The sequence below is a fragment of the Tauraco erythrolophus genome, chromosome 1 (assembly GCF_009769465.1).
Source record: "Tauraco erythrolophus isolate bTauEry1 chromosome 1, bTauEry1.pri, whole genome shotgun sequence".
Classification (NCBI taxonomy): Eukaryota; Metazoa; Chordata; class Aves; order Musophagiformes; family Musophagidae; genus Tauraco; species Tauraco erythrolophus.
The window spans coordinates 113,179,664-113,202,752 of record NC_141465.1 but is presented as its reverse complement, the minus strand read 5'-3'; the positions used below and the strand labels follow the sequence as shown (position 1 = coordinate 113,202,752).

The 23,089-nt window shown below is 39.8% G+C and overlaps 1 protein-coding gene across 3 annotated transcripts; it reads left to right on the top strand.

Moving 5' to 3' along the window:
• The first annotated feature begins 13,933 nt into the window (after window positions 1-13,933).
• POMP (proteasome maturation protein) lies at window positions 13,934-22,958 on the top strand. 3 transcript variants are annotated; one of them, XM_086621227.1, is made up of 6 exons: window positions 13,934-13,991; window positions 15,290-15,387; window positions 16,242-16,302; window positions 17,554-17,655; window positions 19,567-19,660; window positions 21,195-22,958. In XM_086621227.1, the coding sequence occupies exons 1-6, from the start codon at window positions 13,983-13,985 to the stop codon at window positions 21,260-21,262; spliced, it is 432 nt and encodes a 143-aa protein (XP_086477353.1). In that variant the 5' UTR covers window positions 13,934-13,982; the 3' UTR covers window positions 21,263-22,958. The 3 variants fall into 3 exon arrangements, with proteins under 3 accessions (XP_086477353.1, XP_086477346.1, XP_086477337.1); XM_086621220.1 differs by lacking the exon at window positions 13,934-13,991 and adding an exon at window positions 14,192-15,058; XM_086621211.1 differs by lacking the exon at window positions 13,934-13,991 and adding an exon at window positions 14,192-15,064.
• Window positions 22,959-23,089: the final 131 nt, after the last annotated feature.

Genomic DNA, 23,089 nt, shown 5'->3' with positions numbered 1-23,089 from the left:
AACCAGGTTCATTCAACTTGGAGAACAGAAGCCTAAGGAAGGATCCGATTGCTGTCTACAGCTAGTTAATGGGTGGTTACAGAAAACAGATTCTTCTCAGAGAGGCAAGTTGCAGCTGGGGAGCTCTTATTAGATATAAGGAAAAAAACCTTCCAAGTGAGGTGCTTAGATGGAAGAAGAGGCTGCTGCAGAGTCTTCATCCTCAGAGATAATCAAGACCCTGAGCAACATGGTGCAATTTCAAAGCCGAACATATTTAGAGTGGGGGAGTGGGTTTGAACCAGATGAGGTCCTAAGATCCCGTCCAAGCTAAATTGTTATATGATTTATAATGTCATGACGGGAACACAATGTGGGGAAACACCTAAACCACATGATGAAATCCAGTTTAGTTTCAGTGGCATTTAAGTATGTGTTTGAATCATTCCTGAAAAAGAATCAAGAAATAAATATAGCTGCACGACGTAGAGAGATAAAGCGCCTATATATAGCTTCAAAAATTCTTGAAAAGGGGAAGGATGCCTAGTCTATCCTGCCAAATTGGAACCAAGGAGACCATTTGTCATTTCCAACATTTTTCAATAGGCTTTTTTGTGATTTGGGCAAATAACTTAATCTCACTATAAATCAGACGCTGACTTATTAAGTAACCGGATAAATCCATTAATACTTAGATATTTGTGAGTCCTTCAAATAATACTAAAATAAAGTTCATGGGTTCCAATAGGGCAAAGGAGAGGATGCATCTCCTTAAGTTCTGAGTTATCCGTCTTAGTGTAAGACAGACTGTACCATAAGAGCGTCATTGACAGCAAGCTAGAAGGTTTAGCTCCAGGGTGGACATCTATCATGTAGACATCTGCATTTGGTTAGAAGAATCTCACCCAGGAAGCTATGATACAAAACTGCTTCCTCATGCCAGAAGCCTTCGGATGTGATGTTAATCAGAATGGAGCAAGACATAGGACGGATGTTTCTTTTCTTCACTCGCTCAATAATTGCAGTTGGTGAGTTGTTGGTTTGTTTTTGTTTTTTTTTTTCACCATTGCCAATAATACATTGACAAAAACACATTGTAATCTCTGTATTAAAAAAACAAGATTATTACAATCATAAAATTCTCCCAATGATTTCCAAGAAATAAACTTCTGGATGAAAAACAAATGGTTCAAATTAAACTTGGGTTAAATATAAATGATGGTTGGGAAAAATATCTTTGGAATTGTCCTAAGACAAGTATATTGACTGCTTACACACATAGAGATCTTTGCTAGCTCTTTAAACAGCACGAATCCCTTGTACTCTTCAATTTGCACTGCGCTATTTGAATGCCAAGATCACCACAAAATGAGACATGACTTCTTCCATATGATGTTTAGTACATACCTTGTCCTGTGTTTACAACCTGTGATCTGTCTTCCTGCACTTTCCACGCATCCCAATGTGATTATTACTTCTCCAGGTGTGAGACAGTAGTTGAAGCAATATAAAAGTGAAGCAAAAGTCAACCTCTACCGCAAACCCGAGTTCAGTAAAAGAAAAAATCCACCTTAGAGCAAAACTCTTCTCCAACTACTTTATCGTTGATTATAAAGGTATGGAGTTCTCCCAAAAGCAAATGAATTTACCAACTCATTATCTGCTGCCATGCCTATTTTCCTAACCATGCTTCTAGAAAGTCCTATCTTAGCTCTCTCTTCTGGTGTCTTCCACTTCGACATTCTTCCTGGAATAATAGTTAGCCTGATTTAATTTAATTAGCGTAAAGATGATGTACATATGTTCTACCATAGTATTAGTTACAGTGTTACAAGCATGTGTCTATATCTCCAAGGGCATCTTAGTCTATGCCTAGGGCATTTTAAATCCACATCACTTACTCAGCTATGACACAAAAAGATTAAAGGCCGTCGGTCTGGTCTACAAACATCACCTTTTGACTTTTCTTAAGCTTGGACTGTAAACCTGTTACAGTAGAAGTGATCTTTTCATTCTCTTTGTGTACCTCACCTTGCACAATGTGACCCTTGTCCAATATCAGGATGCCTGCATATTTTACACTAATATGAATAAATAACAACAAGGAGCAAAGTATTTCATATTTTTGTGTGTGTAACAGGGAAAATCTGCATTGGAAGGAAATCACTTCCAGTTTAAGAAACCAGTAAAACCAGAAAAATACAAGGATAAGTAAAATCCAGGAGAAAAAATGATCAAAATCTGTTGTCGTTGCTGGCAGATCTTAATGACAGGATGTCATTTAAAATGCTTAAAACCCATACTGCTTGGGTCTTGGGAAAATCATAAGGTAGATTCAAGCAGAAAAGAACAGCAAATATATCACTCTAGATTTTCATCCGATTCTACGCTGCTACAAGGTCTTGGGCAATCCCACTGAACCCATGTGTGTGAAGCGTGTGGGCTTCCTTACACGCTGCCCGGTTTCCTCCTCCCTGAGAACAATGCAATGAATGGGATGGGGAGGGCAGGAGAGCATCCAGGCCTGGAGGACAGTTATTTACGCTGCTCCAGCCAGAGGCCTGTCAGCATTTCCACTCTTTCACACGCGTCCCAACTTCAGACAGGGATTACATCATTTTAACCACTTTTCTCACATTTAAAAAAATCAAAATTAGTCAAAACAAAAACAGCAACCATGTGTGCTCAGGGATGTGAGCGGAGAAATAAGGATAAACAAATCTGCTGTCTTGCATATCCTACCAGCAGTCCGTCTCAGCGTGATCCTTAAGAACAGCAGGGTGCCCAGCCTCAGCTTTTATCAAATAACATTTATAGGACACCCCACATTCTCTACTGGTGGACCACAAAGAATCAACAGGGAACTAATAGGCTGTCCTTTATTTTTGAAATGTTAGGGTCCAGCTTACTCAAAAAATACTATGATGTATTTTGTTTTGCTTTGTTTTGTTTCGTAGCATGGGAAAGAACGAATGAGAAGTGACCCATACAGGCTTACTTGTGAAAAATGACGGATCGTATTACAGACATGTTTATGAAAACAGCTGTGTGTAAGGACAAATACCCTTCAAAATCCCAGTTCTGCATCTTCGTGGACACATGAAGTTTGCTGTAAAGTCTGTTTTAAGGGAATGTCAGTTTTTCAGTATAGGAAGAAGGAAGGCAGGCTTTAGCATGTCTAGACAGATGTGTCCAGGGGTGTTGTCCCTAGACAGCAGAGGATATATGGCCTTTCAAGAGGACAAAGATTGGCTTTGCTATAAAAGAACAAGCCACTTCCTGGAGAGGAAGATGCACTGATTTTTTAGGAAAATGCAGACACATTGTGAGCTCCAAGGAACAGCGATCTAGAGAGGAAGGAAGAGGCTGCGGTGTGAGGACTAAACATTACCTACCTATAAACATTGTAATTAAGGCTCATAGCCTGTTATAAATGAGTCTTTGTACAATCTTCACCTAGATGACGAGAAGCAAATGCTTTATTTTATGTCTTTATTGTTTTCCTCTTCTTCTCTCCTGCTTGGAGAAAAAAACACTTGTAAAATACACCTGTAATATGGATTTCACTGCTAGCAAGGAGGAAAGCCAAGGTGGAATATGCATTTGCAAGAGAAGCAAAAGGCTCTGTGCTCAGGAAAAGACAAAGACAGTAAGAGACTATAGAGATAATCTGATAATGCAGGGGGATTTCCCAATGAGGTGCCATGACTCCATGCTTAGACACTGACTCCCTGGCCTCTCAAAGTTTCAAGGAAATGCTGGCACTTTTACTTTTACGTTCACGGAATTCATAGAGAATATAGGGTATGTTTTCCAAAATTTTAATATCATAGTTTGCAAAGTCAGCAAGTTACATTTGTCTACAGGAAAATTCAGAAAAGCAAGAAAATTATGTAAGAGAGAGACAATGGAAAACTGGTTTTTAGCTTTCATATTCCAGTAAGTAAGCACATAACATCCTTCCTTTGGCTGTGACAGCTATATTCTCTAACATTTTATTGTGAATAAGCACAGATACAGGTTCAAGGAGTTCTCTTCCATGATTCCTGCTGTGGCTTTTAACTTCTTAATAAATTTATTGAGTTGAATTACTTTCTCCATCATTTTCCAAATGATGGAATTATTTTAGCAATATTATGAAGATTAACATTTTGATGTTTTACTTATCACAACTCAGTAGCCTGTGGTTTTAAAATGCTAGGAAAGGATGTGAGGGGTAGGACAGACGTAAAATCCTTTGAAAAGAGAAATAATCCTGAAATCTACTCTTCTCTTTCTTATCACCTAACATTCACCTCTTATTATGTTCAAATATGCCAGACAGTGGTTAATAATAGATAAGTGTATCTAGAATGAGGGCCAAACACATCATTTCATGCTCCTTATCTCTGTAATCTTCATTTAGAGGAATTCTCTTCTTCTTCTGGAATCTGAGGCAACTTTTCTGGAAACCGCAGCGATAGCAAACTCAGTAAGTTATCAGTTCCCACAACATGTGTGAGTTGTGGCTGGAAGCAGAGCAGATGAAGATATCGACTAACAGCAGATTTTTTTCCATAATATCTGTCATTAGACTAAAGAAAAGCACAAGCCCACTGTACACTGGGTATGAAACCAAGGATGAATAACTTCACAAGGCTTTAAGGAAAACTGCCAGGAAAACTGTGGGGAAATGTGGCATTGAGACAGAATAGCAGATTAATGCATTAGCCTCTCATTGTCAGACCAGTAAGAAGCTAGCTGAGATTATTAGTGAATGAATCGGTGGTCTCCATTTAGTAGAATTTCAAGAACATATCTCGAAGACAGAGTGTAATTTTTAGTCTGACTTTGAAAATCATCCAGGAAAAGTGCAGAAGCACATGTTTTAGGCTGGATCAGAGGACCACTTCAAGGAATAAAGAAAACATGTTGGCAGGCAGAGCTAAATATGAGTAACATAAAGTGCTGAAGTACACCTAATGTCTGTAATCTTTTCTTTATTTAAAGAGTGAAAAATGCTGATCTGTAGAGCTTTGCAAACACACAGGATATATTTTGTTGTAAGAATTTTGGGAACAACCCTGGCACAGCGTAGTTATTGCCTCTGTATGGTAGCTGCATGTGAGGCCTGATGCTTTAGTCTTGAGTTCATAAAAATGTGTGTGAAATCAGAAAGAATATGAGCATATTCAGAAATATCTCTGAGAGAGAGAACAGCTGAAGCATTTTGCCACCCAATCCCAATGCTGCTTCTCAGCATATAATGAAAATAGTTGCTTCTCTTGGACTCAGAGCGGATCCACATGCCACCTCTTGACTATAAAAAGAAAATTCTGATCTCCCTTAGCCAAATCTTGTGCACTGAGAAGCTACAATGCAGCAAACCTTTTAGGGCATGATCCTTATTTACGCTCTTTAGACAGAAATATCCCAGAGGAGAAGACTCCAGACATTCTTCCTTCCTCTCTTTTTCAAAGGATTTTTTTCATCTTTTCAGGATGGTCAGCACGCTGTTCTCAAACAGAAGCCAAAAGCTACAGCTTTTACTACAATCAGATTTAGTGGGAATCTAGAGGGAAAATCCATTTGGAAAAAAAAAAACAAACATCATAGATTTAATGTAGATATAGTTGTTCATGAAATCTGGTGTGGATCCAATTCCTAGCCAGGGCAGAGCCCCCAAAAATGAGTATTCTGCCCCACTTTTCAACCAGAATGAGAAGGTACAACAGGGTAGCAAGACTGAATGGTAATTTTGAAGAAATCTGTAGAACTAGAAATGTCTACTTCCAAGGTGGCAAGAAATTTTTAAAAGCTGAACGGCCTAAATTTAATCATCTAGGTAATTTTCATTCTCCAGTACTCAAATAATCAGCACAGCAAACAGAAATCTTACAATAAGGATTTTCAGTAAATCTTACAAATTTGTGTTGGTTTTATCTATTGTCTAGTGGTACGCCCAGGTGCTGTATTTAAGAAAGAGAAGGAAAGAGTATTCCAGTAGAGTCAATGATCTGATGGGAACAATATGCATAATTTTAGAATAGAACTTTGAAGGAGAGGATAATTTGGTAGACTGAAAAATGGATTTTCTAAGAGGAGGCTGTGTGAAAGCAACATAATATCCTTCCTTGATTTTGTAAAGGAGGCTTTGAAAATAGTAAAGTACAGCTTTCATCTAGCATAATTTTAGCTTAGTATTTGATACAACGTCACAGGGAAAAACATTGTTTAAGATGGAGAAGAAAGGTGTAAATGGTAGAATTGAAATTTGAATGAAATATTACTCAGAGAGAAGATTATAATGAAGTGTCTCAAAATGGGATGATTCAGGATATATCGGACTTCCTCAGGGACCGTTCTTAGGATCAGTGTTATTCAATATTCCCAAAACTGATGGTCCCACAAGAAGTAGAAATATGCTAGTTAAAGTTAATGGTAACCTAGGAAGTCAGGAGGTCTCAAACCTGAGGAACATCAGACTAATCACATGTGGATTACGTTAGAACAGTAGAAATGTAACAAAACAAAACAAGGTCGTTGACTAGAGATTAAGAACAAGACTTTCTGCAGCAAACTAGGAGCTTGCCAGTTAAAGATCTGTGGTGAAGAGAAAGCCTGAGAGTAGCCTATGAAGCACCAGTGTGACGCAGCTATGAAAAAAAGCAAATGTGAACCTAAACAATATGAGGAGAATTGTATTACTGCAGCTGTGTAGGCACTGATGGGACCTCATCTCAAGCACCTTACAAAAGTCTGACTACTCATGTTCAGGAAATATAAAACTGGAACATGTTCTGGGAAGGGTTACTGGGACTATCAGAGGAACAGATGACCTGGAGGCTTCATGTCCTCGTCATGGAGGAAGAACCATGTGAGCTAAAAGCCAGCAGAACAAATAACTGCACAAGAATAAACTGGTTTTGAATAATTTCAAAATTATTGAAAAAGAACTTCAGACATGAAGTTCTCATGACCAGAGCAATGAGATTCCAGAATAAGAACAGTCAGGGAAGAAGGAAGGGGAATGGGATCAAGTTAACTTAATATGCAAGTTTATTAAGATGTTATAAAAATAGTTATATAGCACAGCTCTTTGTAACAACAGTGGACAGGACTCCGTGAACCAAGAGGAGCCCTTGAATCCAAATGTGATTCTATGTCGACCTCCCTTCCCCCTCCTCATCTCCCTTGTGCCCGTATATTACTTTGATCTGCCCACTCTGATCCTTCGCCACAAAGGTATTCACACAAATTTACTCTCAGAGGAGGATATGACAGTCTCACTTGAAATGTCCACTGTATATGTTTCCCAAACCCTTTCAGGACTGTTTGCTCCTTTGAATAAATGGCTTGGGGTTTGTTTTTCCGGTAATCTTTTACAGCTTTAAAAAGTCCTTCTGAAGAAGAAACCACACAAGTTTTCACAGTTAATTTACATGTTCTTTGTTCCAGCCTAAATCTAATTCCTTAAAATATATATGTTTGGGGTTTTTTTTGACCTGGAATGTCACTCTGAATCCAGTCCACAACCTTCCTTTACAAAAATGGAGCTCCTAATTTCTTCTGAAACTAAAAATACTTTGCCTGATAGAATTATCTTGATTTGTTTCCTTTCTCTTTAGTTTTACTTCAGTAAAAAAACCCTACAACACTGTAATGGTATGTGCTTTAATAGCTTTGCAAATAAACTTGTATCTGCTGCCTGCTGCAACGTTCTTTCCTTAATAAGTATAGAGCTGCCACTCTTTGAATTCATTGACAGCTTCCATCACAAGCATTTCCTAATGATGCTATATAAACTGAATAGGAAATTTCATTGAAAAACAAAGTTCCAGCAACACAATTTTAGTATCTTTCGACAATAAACTTCAGCATAGAAACATAGTTTAAGCTGTTAGTATGACACATGTAACAAAAAGAGTAAATCATGTCGCAAAACAGGTAGTTGTAGAGACTCAGAATTAACAGATGCAATACAAAGAGTAAAAGAAGTTAAGCCCATTGTGTGGAAAACCTGCAGTAAGGAAGTATGAATAAAGTAATCCATGGAAAATGTATAATCATAGTTTCCAGAAAAATGAACAATTATAAAATTCATAATATATTATTTTCTCCATAGAAACAATTAATTAACTGCCAACACCCTGTACGATAGAATAGTGTTGCATTTCATGGCAGCTTTTCCTGAAGAAACACTGTAATAGCTCTTCTGTTCAAAACCAACATTGCTGTTTTACTTCAGCCTGGAGTCCTTGAAGTCCACTCTGTGGGATCATCGCACTCGTGTGGAACCCTCTCTATAAGTGTCAGGGTTTGCACACAAGCTGCGTACTGTAAGCTACGACTTTTGTTTAACTACACGCAAGCAAACTGCACTTTTCCATCAGAAGTGAGTCATCAGACTCAAAACGAAGCCCAAGCTTGGCCAAAATTCAGGAGAATCTAGACCCACTTCTGATTTTTTTGCTGGCTAAACCTAGGCATGCTGGCTCACATCCTGAGAAGTTCAAGGCATAACTGGCTTTGAAGATCTGAGCCTTAACTATTTCCAAGCCAGCCATCACCGTGTCATCCATGGGACTAGTGACAGCATTCTTCAGTAGCACGTTGTGGCTGGATCAGAAACTTTGTCATGCTTTTGTTTTAAAATGACAGAAAAAGTACAGGGAGAAAATGTTGTTGACAGTTTCTTGAGGTGAAAAGAAACACTATTTTTAGTGATGCATATATTTTTGCTGAAAATGTCAGTTTTCTGTGCAAAATGCCAACTTTTCAGGTTGGTCATTACTGGCACATTTATTGTCTTCAGCTACAAGAGGAAATGAAGGTGACTTCTCATCATTTTGCTGCTTAATGGATATGGTTATGAGTCAGAGCAGTCTCAGACTCCCCTTTTGCTGCTAGGCATTTTGGCAAACCTTGGGTGATTTTAATTCCTGCACTGTAGCAGGAATGGGAAGTAATGTTCCATTCAATTCTTTCAGCTGTGACTACTATTAATTATTCTCAAGGTTTCCCTTAGGAAGACACTCTCACAGGAAACATGCTCTTAGTCTCACCTATATGTGCAGGGTGGTGACGCTTCTGGGAGGCAAATCACTGCAGGCCAAGAGGAAAGACAAAAATGTTTGTGTGTTTGTTTTTTCTGTGAATTCTCATGAGGGACTTGGTTTCAGTGCCAAAAAAAAAAGGTTTATGTAGCAGTGAGATCCTGAATACATGAACACTGGATAGGTAAAACATTGGACTCAGGCTGAAGGATTAGTTTAAGATTAATATGGTCACAAGGAGGTAATAGAATTTACTGAAAATAGCTATTTATCCATTAATAGGGAAATACTTCTACAGGCATTCCCTCAGGTACCGCTCATGTAGCTGCAGCTGTTGCATATACATTGCTTTTTATCTTTCGACCCTGTTTTTTCATAATTCTCATAGTGTTGCGAGTGAAGAGAAAAAGTACTCAAGCCGCAAGGATCTAACTCCCAACGAGACTGAAGAGCTGGGGCTGGCAGGCGCTGAGGAGGAAGGCAGGCATTGAAGAGGAAGGCAGGCAGTGAGGAGGAAGGCAGGCAGTGAGGAGGAAGGCAGGCGCTGAGGAGGAAGGTAGGCAGTGAGGAGGAAGGCGGGCGCTGAGGAGGAAGGCAGGCTCGGCGTGTTTGGCTGCTGAGCATCCCCTAGTGACTGGCTCTCCCCATTACAGCCTCCTGCTTTTCTGCGTCCACAAGAGGAGCAAGAAGAGAAGCGCAGGTTTCTCAGAGTCCGAACAAAGGATGGCTACAAGAAGCCCTAGACTTACAAGAGCACTGACACGCTACGAAATAAGTCATTACTGCAGGACAACAAGGACCTATTTTTTATCCAAGTACGTAACTTGCATTAAAAAACAACGGGAACCCCTTGTTTGATCTACCAACACAGGAACTGAAGACACTTCTACAGATATACTATCTTTTCACTTAAAATTAACTAATGACTTATAAGTCAAATAATGAAATGAGGGATTTGGGGTATTATTTCCTCACTGGATGCTACAGCATGCTTTAAAAGTTCATGTTTCGCAGAGAGATAACAACGTACTTTTTCTGGTCATCTACTGGACCGCTCGCTGCGTTTGAATGATGAGGACGGGCAAGTTCTGACTCAAGAAAATCCTGCAAGCTGTAGAGTTTGCTGGTAAACAAACAGGAAAAAAATCATCTGCTTCGGCAATACGTGGGATTCTTTTTTTTTTTTTCCTCCCTGCAACAGTAACTTTTTTTTTTTTTCTAAATACTTTCACCAGCTTCAGGAAAGGGTGGGTTAGAGTCAGGGGTTTCCTGAGCCTTTTCAGAACATGGTTTTAACGTAGCCGTGTGTTCAGAAGAGCCCCTAGAGAGTCTTGTTTTGGAACACTCTGACGCCTACACATTATTATCTTTGCTAGGTTTTGCAGTTTTGTGTGAAATTTATTTTTAATCTTTAACAAAACATGCCCCTGTTTATCTTAAATTCAGAAAAGGTTTAATAATTTAAAACAAAATAACTTTTAAAATAATTAGATTTACAATGAATGCCAAAACATAAAAGTATAAAGCAAGTTAAAAAGAAAGGACTTCTTAAAGATCAAAGAAAATGTGTTTATTTGGTTTGATTAAAAACAAATAAAAAGTACTTTCACTTTAACATGTTATAACTGGCTGTTGACAGAAACCAGGGAAAGAGTTTCCCAGTCCCACAGGATAAAGGTTTTCTTCTGATAGAGGTTCACGTACTCAGAACAGATTGCCTACTGATATGTCAAAGGAATTATATTTTGAAAAGCAACAAAGCTGCAATATTAAAACCCATGGATACAAAGGCAAGTTTCCTTGGACAACACACTCTCTTTGCTATTATAAAGTAGGACCGATGGGACAAATCAAGGGTATTTCTGTATCTTCCATCCCTCTCTACATAAAAAAGCTCTGAGAATGGAAGAGATAAAAACTACCATTTAATTTGGTGGAAAGGTAGGATATATTAGCTCAAAAACTGCTTTAAGAAAGCAGTGGAGTCCCCAGGTGAGAGCTGGCTTCTGCAGATCTCCTCTGTAGGCAGAGGAGGCTACGATGTGGCAGCCTTTGCCCGCCAGCCATGCTGTGCCCCTGTCATGACAAGTTCCCAGTTCATTGGGGAAGTCTCTCCCTGAGGCTTCAATGGGAAATGTACAGACCTCTCATGAAATGATGCCATGATGGGACCCAGGCAAGAAAAAGCTAAGTAATCAAAACAGGAATTTGCTTTAAGCCAGGCTGTCTAAAACTTTGTTTAATGAGGTTTTATATTTGTTAATACCAATTTAACTGCTAAAAGAGCATTTGAAACAGTATGTTTTTTTTAAAAAAGAGTAAACACTTTCCTCATTTCTAAAAGATAAAAGAGTCCATGGTGTAAAGATCGCTTGAAACCTCAGTGAAGTCCCTCAGCTAAACCAAAGAGACCAGATCTGGCATTCCAAAAATGCCAGGGTACAAAACATCCAGAAAATATTTAAAACATTCATACATTTCAGACCTTCTCTACACAAAATGAGGAAAAAATCATTCTTAAAAAAAAATAGTAATTTGCAGGTTATCTTTAAAAGCAACACGTGAAATTCATGATCCTAACTTTACAAAAGTAATTATTTTAGAGGAGCAGTAGTTATTTTCACACTAATTTTAGAGTGTTCACATACTCTAAAGAGTATGTCCACAAACAAGAACAGCCTCTTTAGCAACCACAGTCACTGCACCCCATTTCCTACCCAGTTACCATCAGCCTGGAAGATGCCTTCAGACAGACTATCCAGACACAAATGCCAGCAATGCTCCTGGCAGCAGGCTTCAGCACACACCCCTGCGTGCTGGGGTTGCTGTCTGCACTCTGGTGAGCCCAGTGCCGGGGACAGTCTTGAAATCCCCTGCAACACAGAGGGCAGCACTACCTACTGCTTCTGAGCAGTCGGAGCACTCATCGCTCACCACATGCTCTCATTTCTCATCAAACGTCTGGTCAGCCCGACGATTGCTCCTGTGCCTCCTATCAACTTGCAGCTGGGTGGCAGAGAGGAATGAGATGCTACTCTGACGATCCATTGTTGAGAAACTACTCTAATGATCTACCATTGAGATGCTCAATGTAAGATCATCGAAACAAAGCCGGTTGTGAAGGAAATCAAGCCTTGCTCCAATTTAAAATACTCAGTAATTTGATGAGAAAACGTGTGTGTGATTTGTGTTTATGTCTGGAAGTTTTCCCTAGCACGAGAGTCTTTAAAGGAAAACCAGATCTTTCTTGCAATGTATGTTCTTTTATGTTAGGCAGCCTAGGCTGTGGATTGCAGTGATGTCAAAAATGTACATGGAGTGATTGCATCCTGTCTGTGTCCTGCAAGAATGACTTTGAAAGTTAGATGTTTCATCTCTACAGTCATATCCTGATCAACAAACTCAGTCAATAAATAAATACATTTAGTGACAAACCTAGCTTTTTCTGTAAGCTGCAGTTAAACAGGAACTTGATTTGTTCTTTGTGTTCACAACTATTCTATAATAATGAATTCAGCACCACAATATCAGAATACCCATTATAATTACAAGATCAGAGAAACCTTTGTGGTACCAGTTTTCCTAAAAAAAATTATTTAAAAAACCCAGTCCTTCATTTCATTCTTTTGAAGTCTTTGCTCTAAGCCTAAGACCTGAATACAAAGGGTCAGAACTTCGGTTGAGAATGTTTTTTTTTTTTAACTGGTGAACTCATTTTGCCCAAGAAAGAGAAAAACAGAGTCTAACGTGCATGAATTTTCCAGTAATTTTTTCCAAAGCTTAGCATGCCATTAAAACACGTATGAAATTACCAGTCAAACATTGATTTTTGTGTAAGATGTGGTGCCTAATTGTCATGTATGAAATTTGGAGCACTAGGGCAAATCTGAGGCAAAACCTGACAGGGCTGAGTGAGCTACAGGTCTAAGAAGAAATATTGAAAACAGATGTGCCAGACGCACACCTGGAGCTATGCATTGAAATCTGTGGAAAACTTTGATGATTGTCAGAAAGCCTTTCAAAGTTCTTTAAGTGCAAGCTAACACTAACCCCATTACCATACTGTTATTGTTGCTATTAATATGTGCCTACTGATACAGCATTTTCCCACTGTTCTCAAACTTTATTTCCAGAGATTAACCTATTGAAGACCTGTCCCTGTTGGTCACTGGCAGAAGATTGGAGCCCCAGGGGCTGCCCGTGATCCCTGGTAGAGCAGTGCACCCCGATACCGCTTGCTCACACAGCACTGCCCAGGCAGGCTCCATGGCTGGCCCAGCTTCCAAGGCCATGTTTACCTCAGAAAGCATCGCTGCCTCATTTTGCTACCTCGGGTTGTCAGCGCTGTGCCATTGTTGAGTGAGGTCACCCGAGCTCTCTGCTTCTGCTGCCTATGGCCCTCTGGGAAAGGATAGGTTTGACTGACCGAAGCTCCCCCCAGACACCACAACATGGCCACTCCGGCACGCTGCAGGAGGCCACCGGCCAACGCCAGCTCCTGCTGCGAGCCAGGGTGCTGCCAGAACAGCTGGGCTTCCAGTTACGTGGAAACTGCGACCAGTCTACGAGCAGCAGCCCTGGAAGGTGGCGAGCCGCGGCCGAAGAGCGCACAGAACCGGCGCGGGAACCCTCAGCCCTCACAGGGCCTCGGCCCGGAGCACAACGGCCGCCATCACCGGCCGCCATCACAAGCCGCCCCTCACGGCCGCCCCCTCAGCGCCGCCTGCGAGGCGAGGCTAGGCTAGGCTAGGCTCCGCCCCGCCCCGCCCCGCCCCGCCCCGCGCGGCCGCTCGCGGGCGGGGGCTGCTGTTCCCGCCTTGCGTCTGACGGGACGCTCCGGGGGCGGGGCGGAAGTGAGGAAGCTGGAAGAGGCGGAAGCGGCTGCGCGTGTGGCGGCCAAGATGGTGCGTTGGGGCTGGCGGCGGCGCCGAGCGGGTGGAGGGAGGCGGGAGGCAGCGTCCTTCTGGGATGAGGAGGGTGCGGGGCGCGGACCGGCGCTCGCGTGTGCCTGTCCGCCTCGCCCGCGGCCGTTGGGGTCCCTGGGGGCGGCAGCTGTTGGGCGAGGGGCGCCGCGGCCATGCTGAGTCATGGGGGGTCCGGCACGGCCATGGCGGGGGCTCGGGCCGCAGGTCGGCGGCGCTCGCCGGGGGAGAGGCGTCCCTTGTCTCCGCTCTGCGCTAGGCGTCCTCATGGGCGCTCGGGTCCGGGAGGGAGCGAAGGGACGCGGCTGCGGTTAAAGCCCTTCTCCTGGGAGCGGGCGGGGCGGGGAGGCCGTAAGCCTCCCGTAGTCCCCAGCCTCGGGGGCTTTTTTGGGAGTATTTAGTTGTTTTCTCTTGTTTGACTTTCACTTTGATCTTCCTCTTGTCACATCTTCCCGGTGATGTGTCTCTAATGCTTTCCTTACAGCCATCTCGGAAAGGTCTGGTCAGTGTTGAGCATCTTAGTTGGTAGACGTTTTATCCATATGCAATAAGAGGTGTTTTAGGGTTTTCTGATAGCTGTTAGGTTGTTGACAGTTAACGCATTGGTACAAAAGACCTGAACTGTAAGAATGTACTGTTGGATCTGACAGTGCTGCTGGAGGAAACTCCTGCACTGACCAACTCGTCACTGTCACCTTCCAGAGATTATTGCTGTCACCTTCCAGGGTTTCTTAGACATTGGCCTATTGGTGAGCGATTTGTATTAACAGTCCTAAAATTACTTCAGTAAAATCAGGCAGGTTCGTGTGAAATTAGCGGTCCGGGTTAAGATGGCTTTACTTAGTAAGTCTGTGGAGGTGTGCTTTTTCTGGTCGTCTGCTACAAGTTAGTGTTGTTTCTTTGCTCTTTCAGTTAACTGGCCTTCTGGGCTGCTTGGATACACCTTGTCCTCTTTATGGCAGCCTTAAACCGTGGATAAAATCGATTTGATCTTACTTGGTTGTGTCTGTATTGAAGTAAATGAAGGAGTGCTCAGATGTGTTCCTTTCTGTCCTGTCAGCTGAGCATGACCTGCCTTCTTCCTTTTGGTACCTGGGCCCCAGAGTGGGAATGAACAAGGGGGTAACTGTGAGTTTTAACTGTTTTGGCTAGATACGAAAAATGTGTTATCAGTACTTTCATCTGTCATCAGACTCTCTGAAAGAGCTCTGATTTAAGAGAGACTCTAGAGTCTTGGGCTTGTAATGAGTCATTTAAGGAGTCTTTGAGCACTATATTTCATTTGTCTGGCCTAGTGGCCCGTACAAAAGGAGTCTGGTTCTGTTAAAGTAATCCTGACTTTTTTTGTTCCAGAATCCCAGTGACGCATCTTCTCTGTTGAAGGATACTATGCCAATTGCTGAATTTTCAGCTTCAGGATTATTTGAAGGTCATGATCTTCTGCGTAGAGGGTATGCTGTACTTTTTACTGTTGAATTGTGCCATAGCTGGTGTTCAAGTGTAGGAAGAAAGCATGTATCAGATGTTGACTTTTTAAAGGAAGTTCTTGGCAGATGTATCCCAAAAGCTGTAGTCTAAAGCACACATGCAAAAACCGCAAAACTTTTCATTTCAAGAAGTAGATAACATAGTGTATTTTTACCTATTCGATATGCCTTTTTAGAAAAGTGATGGCAAAGTATTAATAGTTATGAAATATGCTAGCTGTAAAATACATGTATATGAGTATGCCATAGTGCTGGGAGAAACGGTTAATTTCAGCATTGGTACAAAAAGTAAAGTTACTATAGTAAAAATAGTGCCTTTTTTTGACATTTTGCATGAGTGCAAAACTACGTACGTATCTTGGATAATGAATCTAAGTTCATGCAGTTTAAAATGTGATAATGCAACTATGAGGGACAGTGAAAAGATACCTACAATATTCAGTTCCAAAAGCTTGGAGACTTCTAAAATAAGATACATAATATCTTGGATGTAATTAAACCTGTGACATTTTCATTTATTAGTATTTTTCGCTACTTCTGAAAGGGGTCAAGGAATAAAAGTTGTCATTCTGTTTTGTCAAACAAAGTAAAAAGGATGACTGGAATTAAAGTTGTTTTTCTTCTAGTAGTGCTGTAGTTAGGGGTCTTATTTGCTGCTTCACTATTAATTGTTTTTTTATTATTTTTGTTAGTTCAAAGACTGCTAATCCTATGTCTCTAGGTTGATATTTGTATCTGAGACTAGTTTTGGAATGCAACTTAAAAAGCAATATCCTGATTGATTTCTTGAACTTCAATTTTTTAACTTGTATTTCTAGCTTTACAAGTGTGAAAAATGAATTGTTGCCCAGCCACCCACTGGAGCTGTCAGAAAAGAATGTAAGTGTAACATCAAATGTAGTTGTCTTCACTCTTAACTCACTTAACTGAATTTTAGTCATCTAAAAGTTAAGCTAATTTTTCCACGTTATTTCCTTAGTTTTTCTGTAAGTTTATGGCTGATTTATCTAAGATTTTTTTTCATTTACATTTGAATGGGAAAAGACTTATCAGAGCTTGAGATAGTTATGGCTGTTTCTGCTGCTGTAAATAGCAGGTTATTCAGGTAGCACTAGCAGAAACCAAATATTTCTACTACCCAGATAAGGACCTTTCCCTTTATAAAATACAAGGAACAGAAAAATAATGTGACAAGAATTGTAAGTTTGGGATAAGGCATATAAAGAGTACTTTCTGCTAACATTTGAAGAACATTCAGTATATATTGTTATGAAGAAAATGCACGCTATGCATTTGACTTATGTTTTCCTGTTGGCTTTTGAGATCCCTTCACATAAATGTGATGAAATTCTCTTACTAGTAGGCTTTTGTCATGGTGATTGAGTACAGGTTTTAAAATAAGAGATTCGTATTTTTTGTTTTTCCTTACAACAGTGTATTGTGTAAACATTACAGGTGTGGAGTCACTACTGTAAAAGCCAAAATTGAGACTGGATTACTCGAGCTTAAGTTTAACATTAAGCATAAATTACTTTTGTGTACTTCAGTATTCATGAGCCAGCACTTTTTTCATTAAAAGAACCCTCTGCTATTTTCTTCATCTTACTGAGCAGCTTTAGAGCAGTTGGTAAAATTACGAGCTTGCTTTTGCTTTTCAGAGTCATATGGAGTATATGTGGTGCTCTATCTTCCTACTTCATCAGAAAAGAAGTATTTCAAGTGTTTTCAAGTAAATTCTTTACTGGCTAACAGTAACATCAATTGTGGCTTTTAAGTTTGTGTTCTTACTTTAAATCACCTTAGCTACAATATTGTCAGGATGAATTGATAGCTAAGTAGTGCAAAACTGCACCACTTGGTGGTGTTACATATCCTGATTGTCAAAAATAACAAAACAAATTTTCTACTATTGACTTGTAGTAAAATCCAGCAAAAATCAATTCCAGTTTCATAAAACAAATATTACTGCATCATTGTCTTTCGTGTATCTTTGAGACACACATGATGGAATTGCTGAATTTTTACATATAAGTTTCAGAAGCATGTTCATTTAAGGAGGATGTCACAAATCTCTTCTATGGCTGTACTTGAAAGTGTCTTTTTCTATAAAAACAATGTTGTTTGTGATAGTTCCAGTTAAATCAAGATAAAACAAACTTTGAAACGCTGAGAAATATTCAAGGACTGCATGCATCTTTAAAGCTGCAGATGGAATTCAGAGCAGTGAAACAGGTAGGTATTTTTATCTAACTGGTATAATTTAAACCGCTTGAAGAAAATTTTATCTCAGAATGTGCTTTCAGAGAGACATCTTTCTTTGTTGGAAAACTTGTGTTTCCAAAAGAAATTCTTTCACTGGACTGCTTTTATGAAAACCAACCAACCAAACATTGCAATTGATAGTTTCCAGAAGAGTCAATATGCTAAAGCCTTTCAGCTGCTGTTCTTTTAATGGTTACTTGATGAAGTAGTAACCACACTAGCTTTTCTGTGGACTGGCTTCCTGTAAGTCTTCAGAGAAAAGCAGGAGGAATTGAGCATTAATTCCTAGAATTAATACTCTCCTCTTTGGAACGTATGACTTCCATGGCATGGAATCCCTGCATCTGTAGGGCAAAGAGACTTAGGGGTCTGAAGCAGGTAGTGGTTAGAGAGTGGATATAGAGGTAATGTGAAACCTGAAGCATAGAATTTACTGTGTGTTTATTATTGTTCCACAGCCTTTCTTGTAAAAATCAGGTGAGATCTGTGGGAAGTTAGGTTCAAAAGTTTTGACTTTTAACTGGGGAGCTTAGCCTGCCTCCTTTTCCTTCTCGCTTCCTAGGATGGAGAATAACTGGAGGGAGGCTGATGGTGCCTTAGGAAACACAGAAAGCTCATTGCTCATAGTAAACTTTTTTTTGATTTGTTGAAGATTGTCAAGGTGTTAAGAGCTGTTTTTCCAAGTGAGACGGAGGAATTTTTTTTTACTCCCTTTCAGTGGATTAAGTGCTTCTGAACTTCAGGGAGATGCATTAAAGTTGGCAGGAATTACTGGTCCTGAAGATGTGAAAGTCAGATAGGATGTATGAAAACATCCCTTGATCTCAGCTGTGCTGTCTTAGGAGGAAAAAATCTTTTTCCTAACATGGCAGGAAATGAGGCAGGTGAGGATATCCTGCTAGTGTGTCTCCACAGGTGTTCTTGCAGACTGGGTGGGGGAAATATGGTGATTAGAAGGCTTTTTACTGCCAGCTTCGTGTTTCACATTAGATATACAAGTTCTCTTGTGGTCTAATTTCACCTTTCTAAAATATTTACTGGAATAGTGTATTTGAACTTCTGACAATTGTACCAGTAGTGACTATGGAAGTCTCTGACATATGTAGTGTGTAAAGAGATAGCTACGTGATAATTTTATGGTTGTAAAATATGTTCATGGCATAACTAAAGTATCACTACTAGTAGTGAATGCAGTTTTAAGTACAGGCATGCCATTCTCAGAATATTTAGGATCTGAATGCTGTGTGTAGCACTTGAAATATTTTTTGTAATACTGTGGGTGAAGGGTGCGGAAGAGTGTTGAAAATAATAGAGAGTGGACTTGAAGCTTAAGAATTGGTGGGAATCAGAGAAATAATGAAGTTTTAGATTGATTGCAAGGAGAGTTGTGTTTAGATGTGAAGAACAATAAAACTTTCACTTACTTACATTCCTGACTGGTATCAGAGATGTAGGAAACTTAGAATGTGGTTTCCAAACACTGCAGTGTCTGTCAGTCGCCCAATACTGACCTCAGAGTGTAGATGTGTTGGTTGCAGTAAGCCTACCCAGCTTTATGTGATAAGAGGAGGAAAAAACACCTACTTTTTTTTGAACTACACTATTTGCTGTAGCACCTGCACTGCAGTGAAAGCTACAAATCTGGTGAAAGGCTGTTCTTTTCAAAACAAAGACATAAAAAATAGAAGATGGTGGTGTTAGGTAGGTTTTGCTATCTATGTGTGCCCGTAGTTCTCTTATTTTATCTATTTCATTGTTGTTTTGATGGAAGAAGTGACTTTGCCTGTTGCTTTTCTTGGTCACTTCAGGCTGAGGAATCCAAATATAAAACCCGTCAGTTTTGGATTTGCAGAAACTTGAACTTGTGTTGTCTTTTTACAGGTCCAGCGTCTCCCATTTCTTCACAGCTCAAACCTAGGACTGGATACTCTGAGGGGAAACGATGAATGCATCAGTTTTGAGGATATCCTTAATGGTAAGTACATTCTGGTTTGAATTGTTATGGAAACACTTAAAGGTAAAATTTGAGAACTGTGAAGTTCTTTGCCTCTATGGAATAAAAGAATTAAACATACAAAATACAAAGAAAAAACTGAATTCCTAAAGGCAAAGAAGCACTGGGGAAGGAGAAATAAATGTGGTTCAGCTGCTACTTGTGTGAAAATTACTCTGAAATACTGAGTAAGCCAGTATTTGCTTTTAGGCTGAGGTTCTAAAGGAGCAGAAGATTATACACTTACATTGTATGCCTGTTGCCCCAGAAACTTTTGAACTACTTGTGCAGATTTTCACAGGTGGAGGTTACAAAGATACAAAGTTTTTTTTATATTCTATAATTAAAAAGAAAGGCTAGAGGACAGATACTGAACTGATGAACCAGAGATGTGGCAGGGTGAAGGCTCCCTCAAATTAACTCAGCAGTTTGTGGTGTGGTGGGCTACTGACTGACAGTTAGTATGTGTGGAATAGAATAAACCTGGAAAAATAGTTTAAAAGAAATTATTTCTTTCTATCTGGTAGTTAAGGACATGGAAGGAGGCAGAGGGTATTTTGAGGTGGGACTAGAGAATAGAAAGAGCCAGGGAGATGGGAGACTGGAAATAATGGAGGGGTAAGTGGGAATCTAGAGGCATGAGGTAAATCTGGGATTATTTTCTGCAATGGATTTACAGGGGGCGAGGGAAGGAATCTTAGATTATTGTAGTTCAGGGGGCAGAGCAAAGTGAAACATAATTTATATGAATTTGGTTATTTACTGTTGCTCACAACAAGCTGTTAAATATTTATAAAGTGCCAAGGAGTGAGTGGGTTGGTTAGAAGTGTTTTTTGGTAAGGTTCTATTTATCGGCTGGGGCTGGATTAGGTAATTTTGGTGTCTCTGGAGGAATCAAAGGCATTAATACACCTTATTTATGGAAGGAAAACATTCTGATACACCCATAAAGACAGCTGTATTTCTTCCAAAATGCAGTCACAATGTTTTTTCTGGCCTTTATTTTATTTTTTTAAATTTTTATTTCTGGAAGTGGTGTTCATACTGTCAGTATTGGTATCTCTTGTGTCCTCTGCATGTTCCTTGATAACTTTTGAGTACAGTTGCTAATGTCAACTGTACTTTACAGAATGGGGGAAATGTCAGAGATATTTAAGGGCATGTAATTTCTGTGAAACTAGGCGGTTAGGTGGAGAAGAGAAACCATGTCTATGTCCCAACTAACAGAAGGGCTGGAGTGTGATCTCCTGTTGTGCAGAGACGTTGCACTGGAAAGAGACGTGGGGCACCTATGAGGAAAAATCTCAGTCAGACTTAAGTATTCTTAAACAGAAAATTCTATCAGCCTTGAGATTCAGGCTATAGGAAACTGTGCTTAGGTAGAACTGTTTGGCTTTACTTGAAGTGGGTGAGGGGGGGTAGGTGTCCTTATGAAAAAAACATTGAGTCGTTTTCATAGTTATTGCTGGTCTTTGTAGCTTGGTAAAAGCCTCGTGCTGTCATCTTTCTTTTCCAGATCCTTCACAGAGTGAGGTTATGGGAGAACCACACATGATGATGGAATACAAGCTTGGTTTATTGTAACGAAATGTACTCCACAAAAATGTTTTGTGTGTGTCTTTATACTTCAGATCTAAATACATGATACTAAATTGACACTCAGTGTTAAGCAGTCCTACAGTTATCATTTGCCTTCCTTGATGAAAAGGCACATTAAATGTTTAAAGTCTATAAGTTGTTCTGTGCTTGTTGTCAATTATATAAATGTCCTGTAACTAGATAGTTTAAATAATGTCTCTTCGTACGCTGCTCAGGACAATAGCTTCTTCACTGTGGAAATGCTATATATATGTACAAGAAATCCAAAAATATCCATGCATTTTAAAACTGATTACTGTAGATAAATGCATTCAACAGATGTTCTTGCAGAAGAACTTTTTAAGGGGGAAAAGAAGGTGTTTTCCACTGAGTAATTCTTTGTTCTGAAAATTTCCATACACTTTTTAAACTGTTGAATAAAAGTTTGCTATAAATGCTGTTACCTTCCAAAATATATTTAATCATAAATCAAAAATCTCTTATCTGCAACGCAGACAGTGTTGTTCCTTTTTCTTGCAACATCTTTAAAGATCCTTAACTTCTGCACTGCCAATGGAATCCTGCTACATACGTTTTCTCCCCCCGTTGACCATTGTTCGTGAGTGAGCCATTAAGCTTTTGTGGAGCAAATTGGAAGTATTGCTGGAAGAAGGTAGTTAAAGGTCTGGATTTTTTTCTTCTATGTCCCTAAGAGGATATTCTCATTTCTGAAAGTAGAAGCAAGTTCCACTTGGAAGTTTAAAGAAGTGTTTTAAAATCCATTTGGGAACATAATCCAAAAGAGCACTGCTAGATCTGGGTATTTCAGTATTCAGAGCTTAAGGAAGAATGCTGCTTCATTATGACACTACCTAATAAAGCTGCTGCAGTGAGAACACAAAGGTACAGTGGTACTAGACGACAAATTCAGAAATAATTTTTGTGGGCTTACCAAAATCAGATCTAAATTAAGTGAGAATGAGAGACCTGTACTTAAATACACTTTTTAAAGGAGCGGGCCACTGAAAGGTGTTTTGTGTGCTTAAGTGGGCGGTGTTACTAGATTCAGGGTTTTAACTACTGTTTTATCGTGTCATAGATGTGTGCGTGCCAGATAGAACTCCTGCAAGGCGGCTAATATGATGTGGCACGTTATTTGAAAAAGTCTGTGGCTCAAAAGATGTCATCTCTTGTCATATGAGGGGTCCTGAAACAGTGTTTCTAAGACAGGAACTGTGTTTTTTCCAGCAGGTTTTAATGACTTGGTTAAACTGCTAAGTGGGATTAGTGTTCTGTTGTAGACAGTTTTAGCAGAAATGTTGCTATAAACCTCTTTTCACAGTCCCAAACATCTTTTCTGCTTTTCAGTGTGCTTACAGCTGCCACAAATTCCCTATCCATGTGAGCGAAAGCCTCTAGCTTCTGTCCTGTAAGTTTTACAGCGCTTTTATATACATCCGTTGCAAAACATTGCAGTAAATTAAAAGCATTGAGATGACACAGTATGAGACGCTTTACTTGTGGTTTTGTTTGGGTTTATATTTAAACTTGTTTCATTTAAGAAGTGGAGCTTCTAAAACTATCTTTCACTTGAGTTGTAGAATTAGAAACTTGTGCTATGAAAAACAAGCTAAGGCCTCGTGGGTATTTTTTGCCTTAGTGAGGTTAAACGTAGAACTAATAAACTGAATGTGCAAGCGTGGAGCTACTTGCTGTTTTATTTTCCATAGCTGTCCTGGTTTTTCTGTGAGCTGATACACTTTATTAAATATGAGAATTGGCTCCTATTTTATAATTGATGAGTTTCTTGGCAGTTTTGTATAAAGAAAAGTA

Bases quoted from the DNA above. Each gene is read 5' to 3' on its own strand.
- POMP (XM_086621211.1), top strand. From the start codon at position 14,957: ATGAAGGAGTGCTCAGATGTGTTCCTTTCTGTCCTGTCAGCTGAGCAT. The intron at 16,303-17,553 runs GTAAGTGTAACA...TGTTTGTGATAG, and splicing joins TGGAGCTGTCAGAAAAGAAT to TTCCAGTTAAATCAAGATAA. The intron at 19,661-21,194 runs GTAAGTACATTC...TTTCTTTTCCAG, and splicing joins TTTTGAGGATATCCTTAATG to ATCCTTCACAGAGTGAGGTT.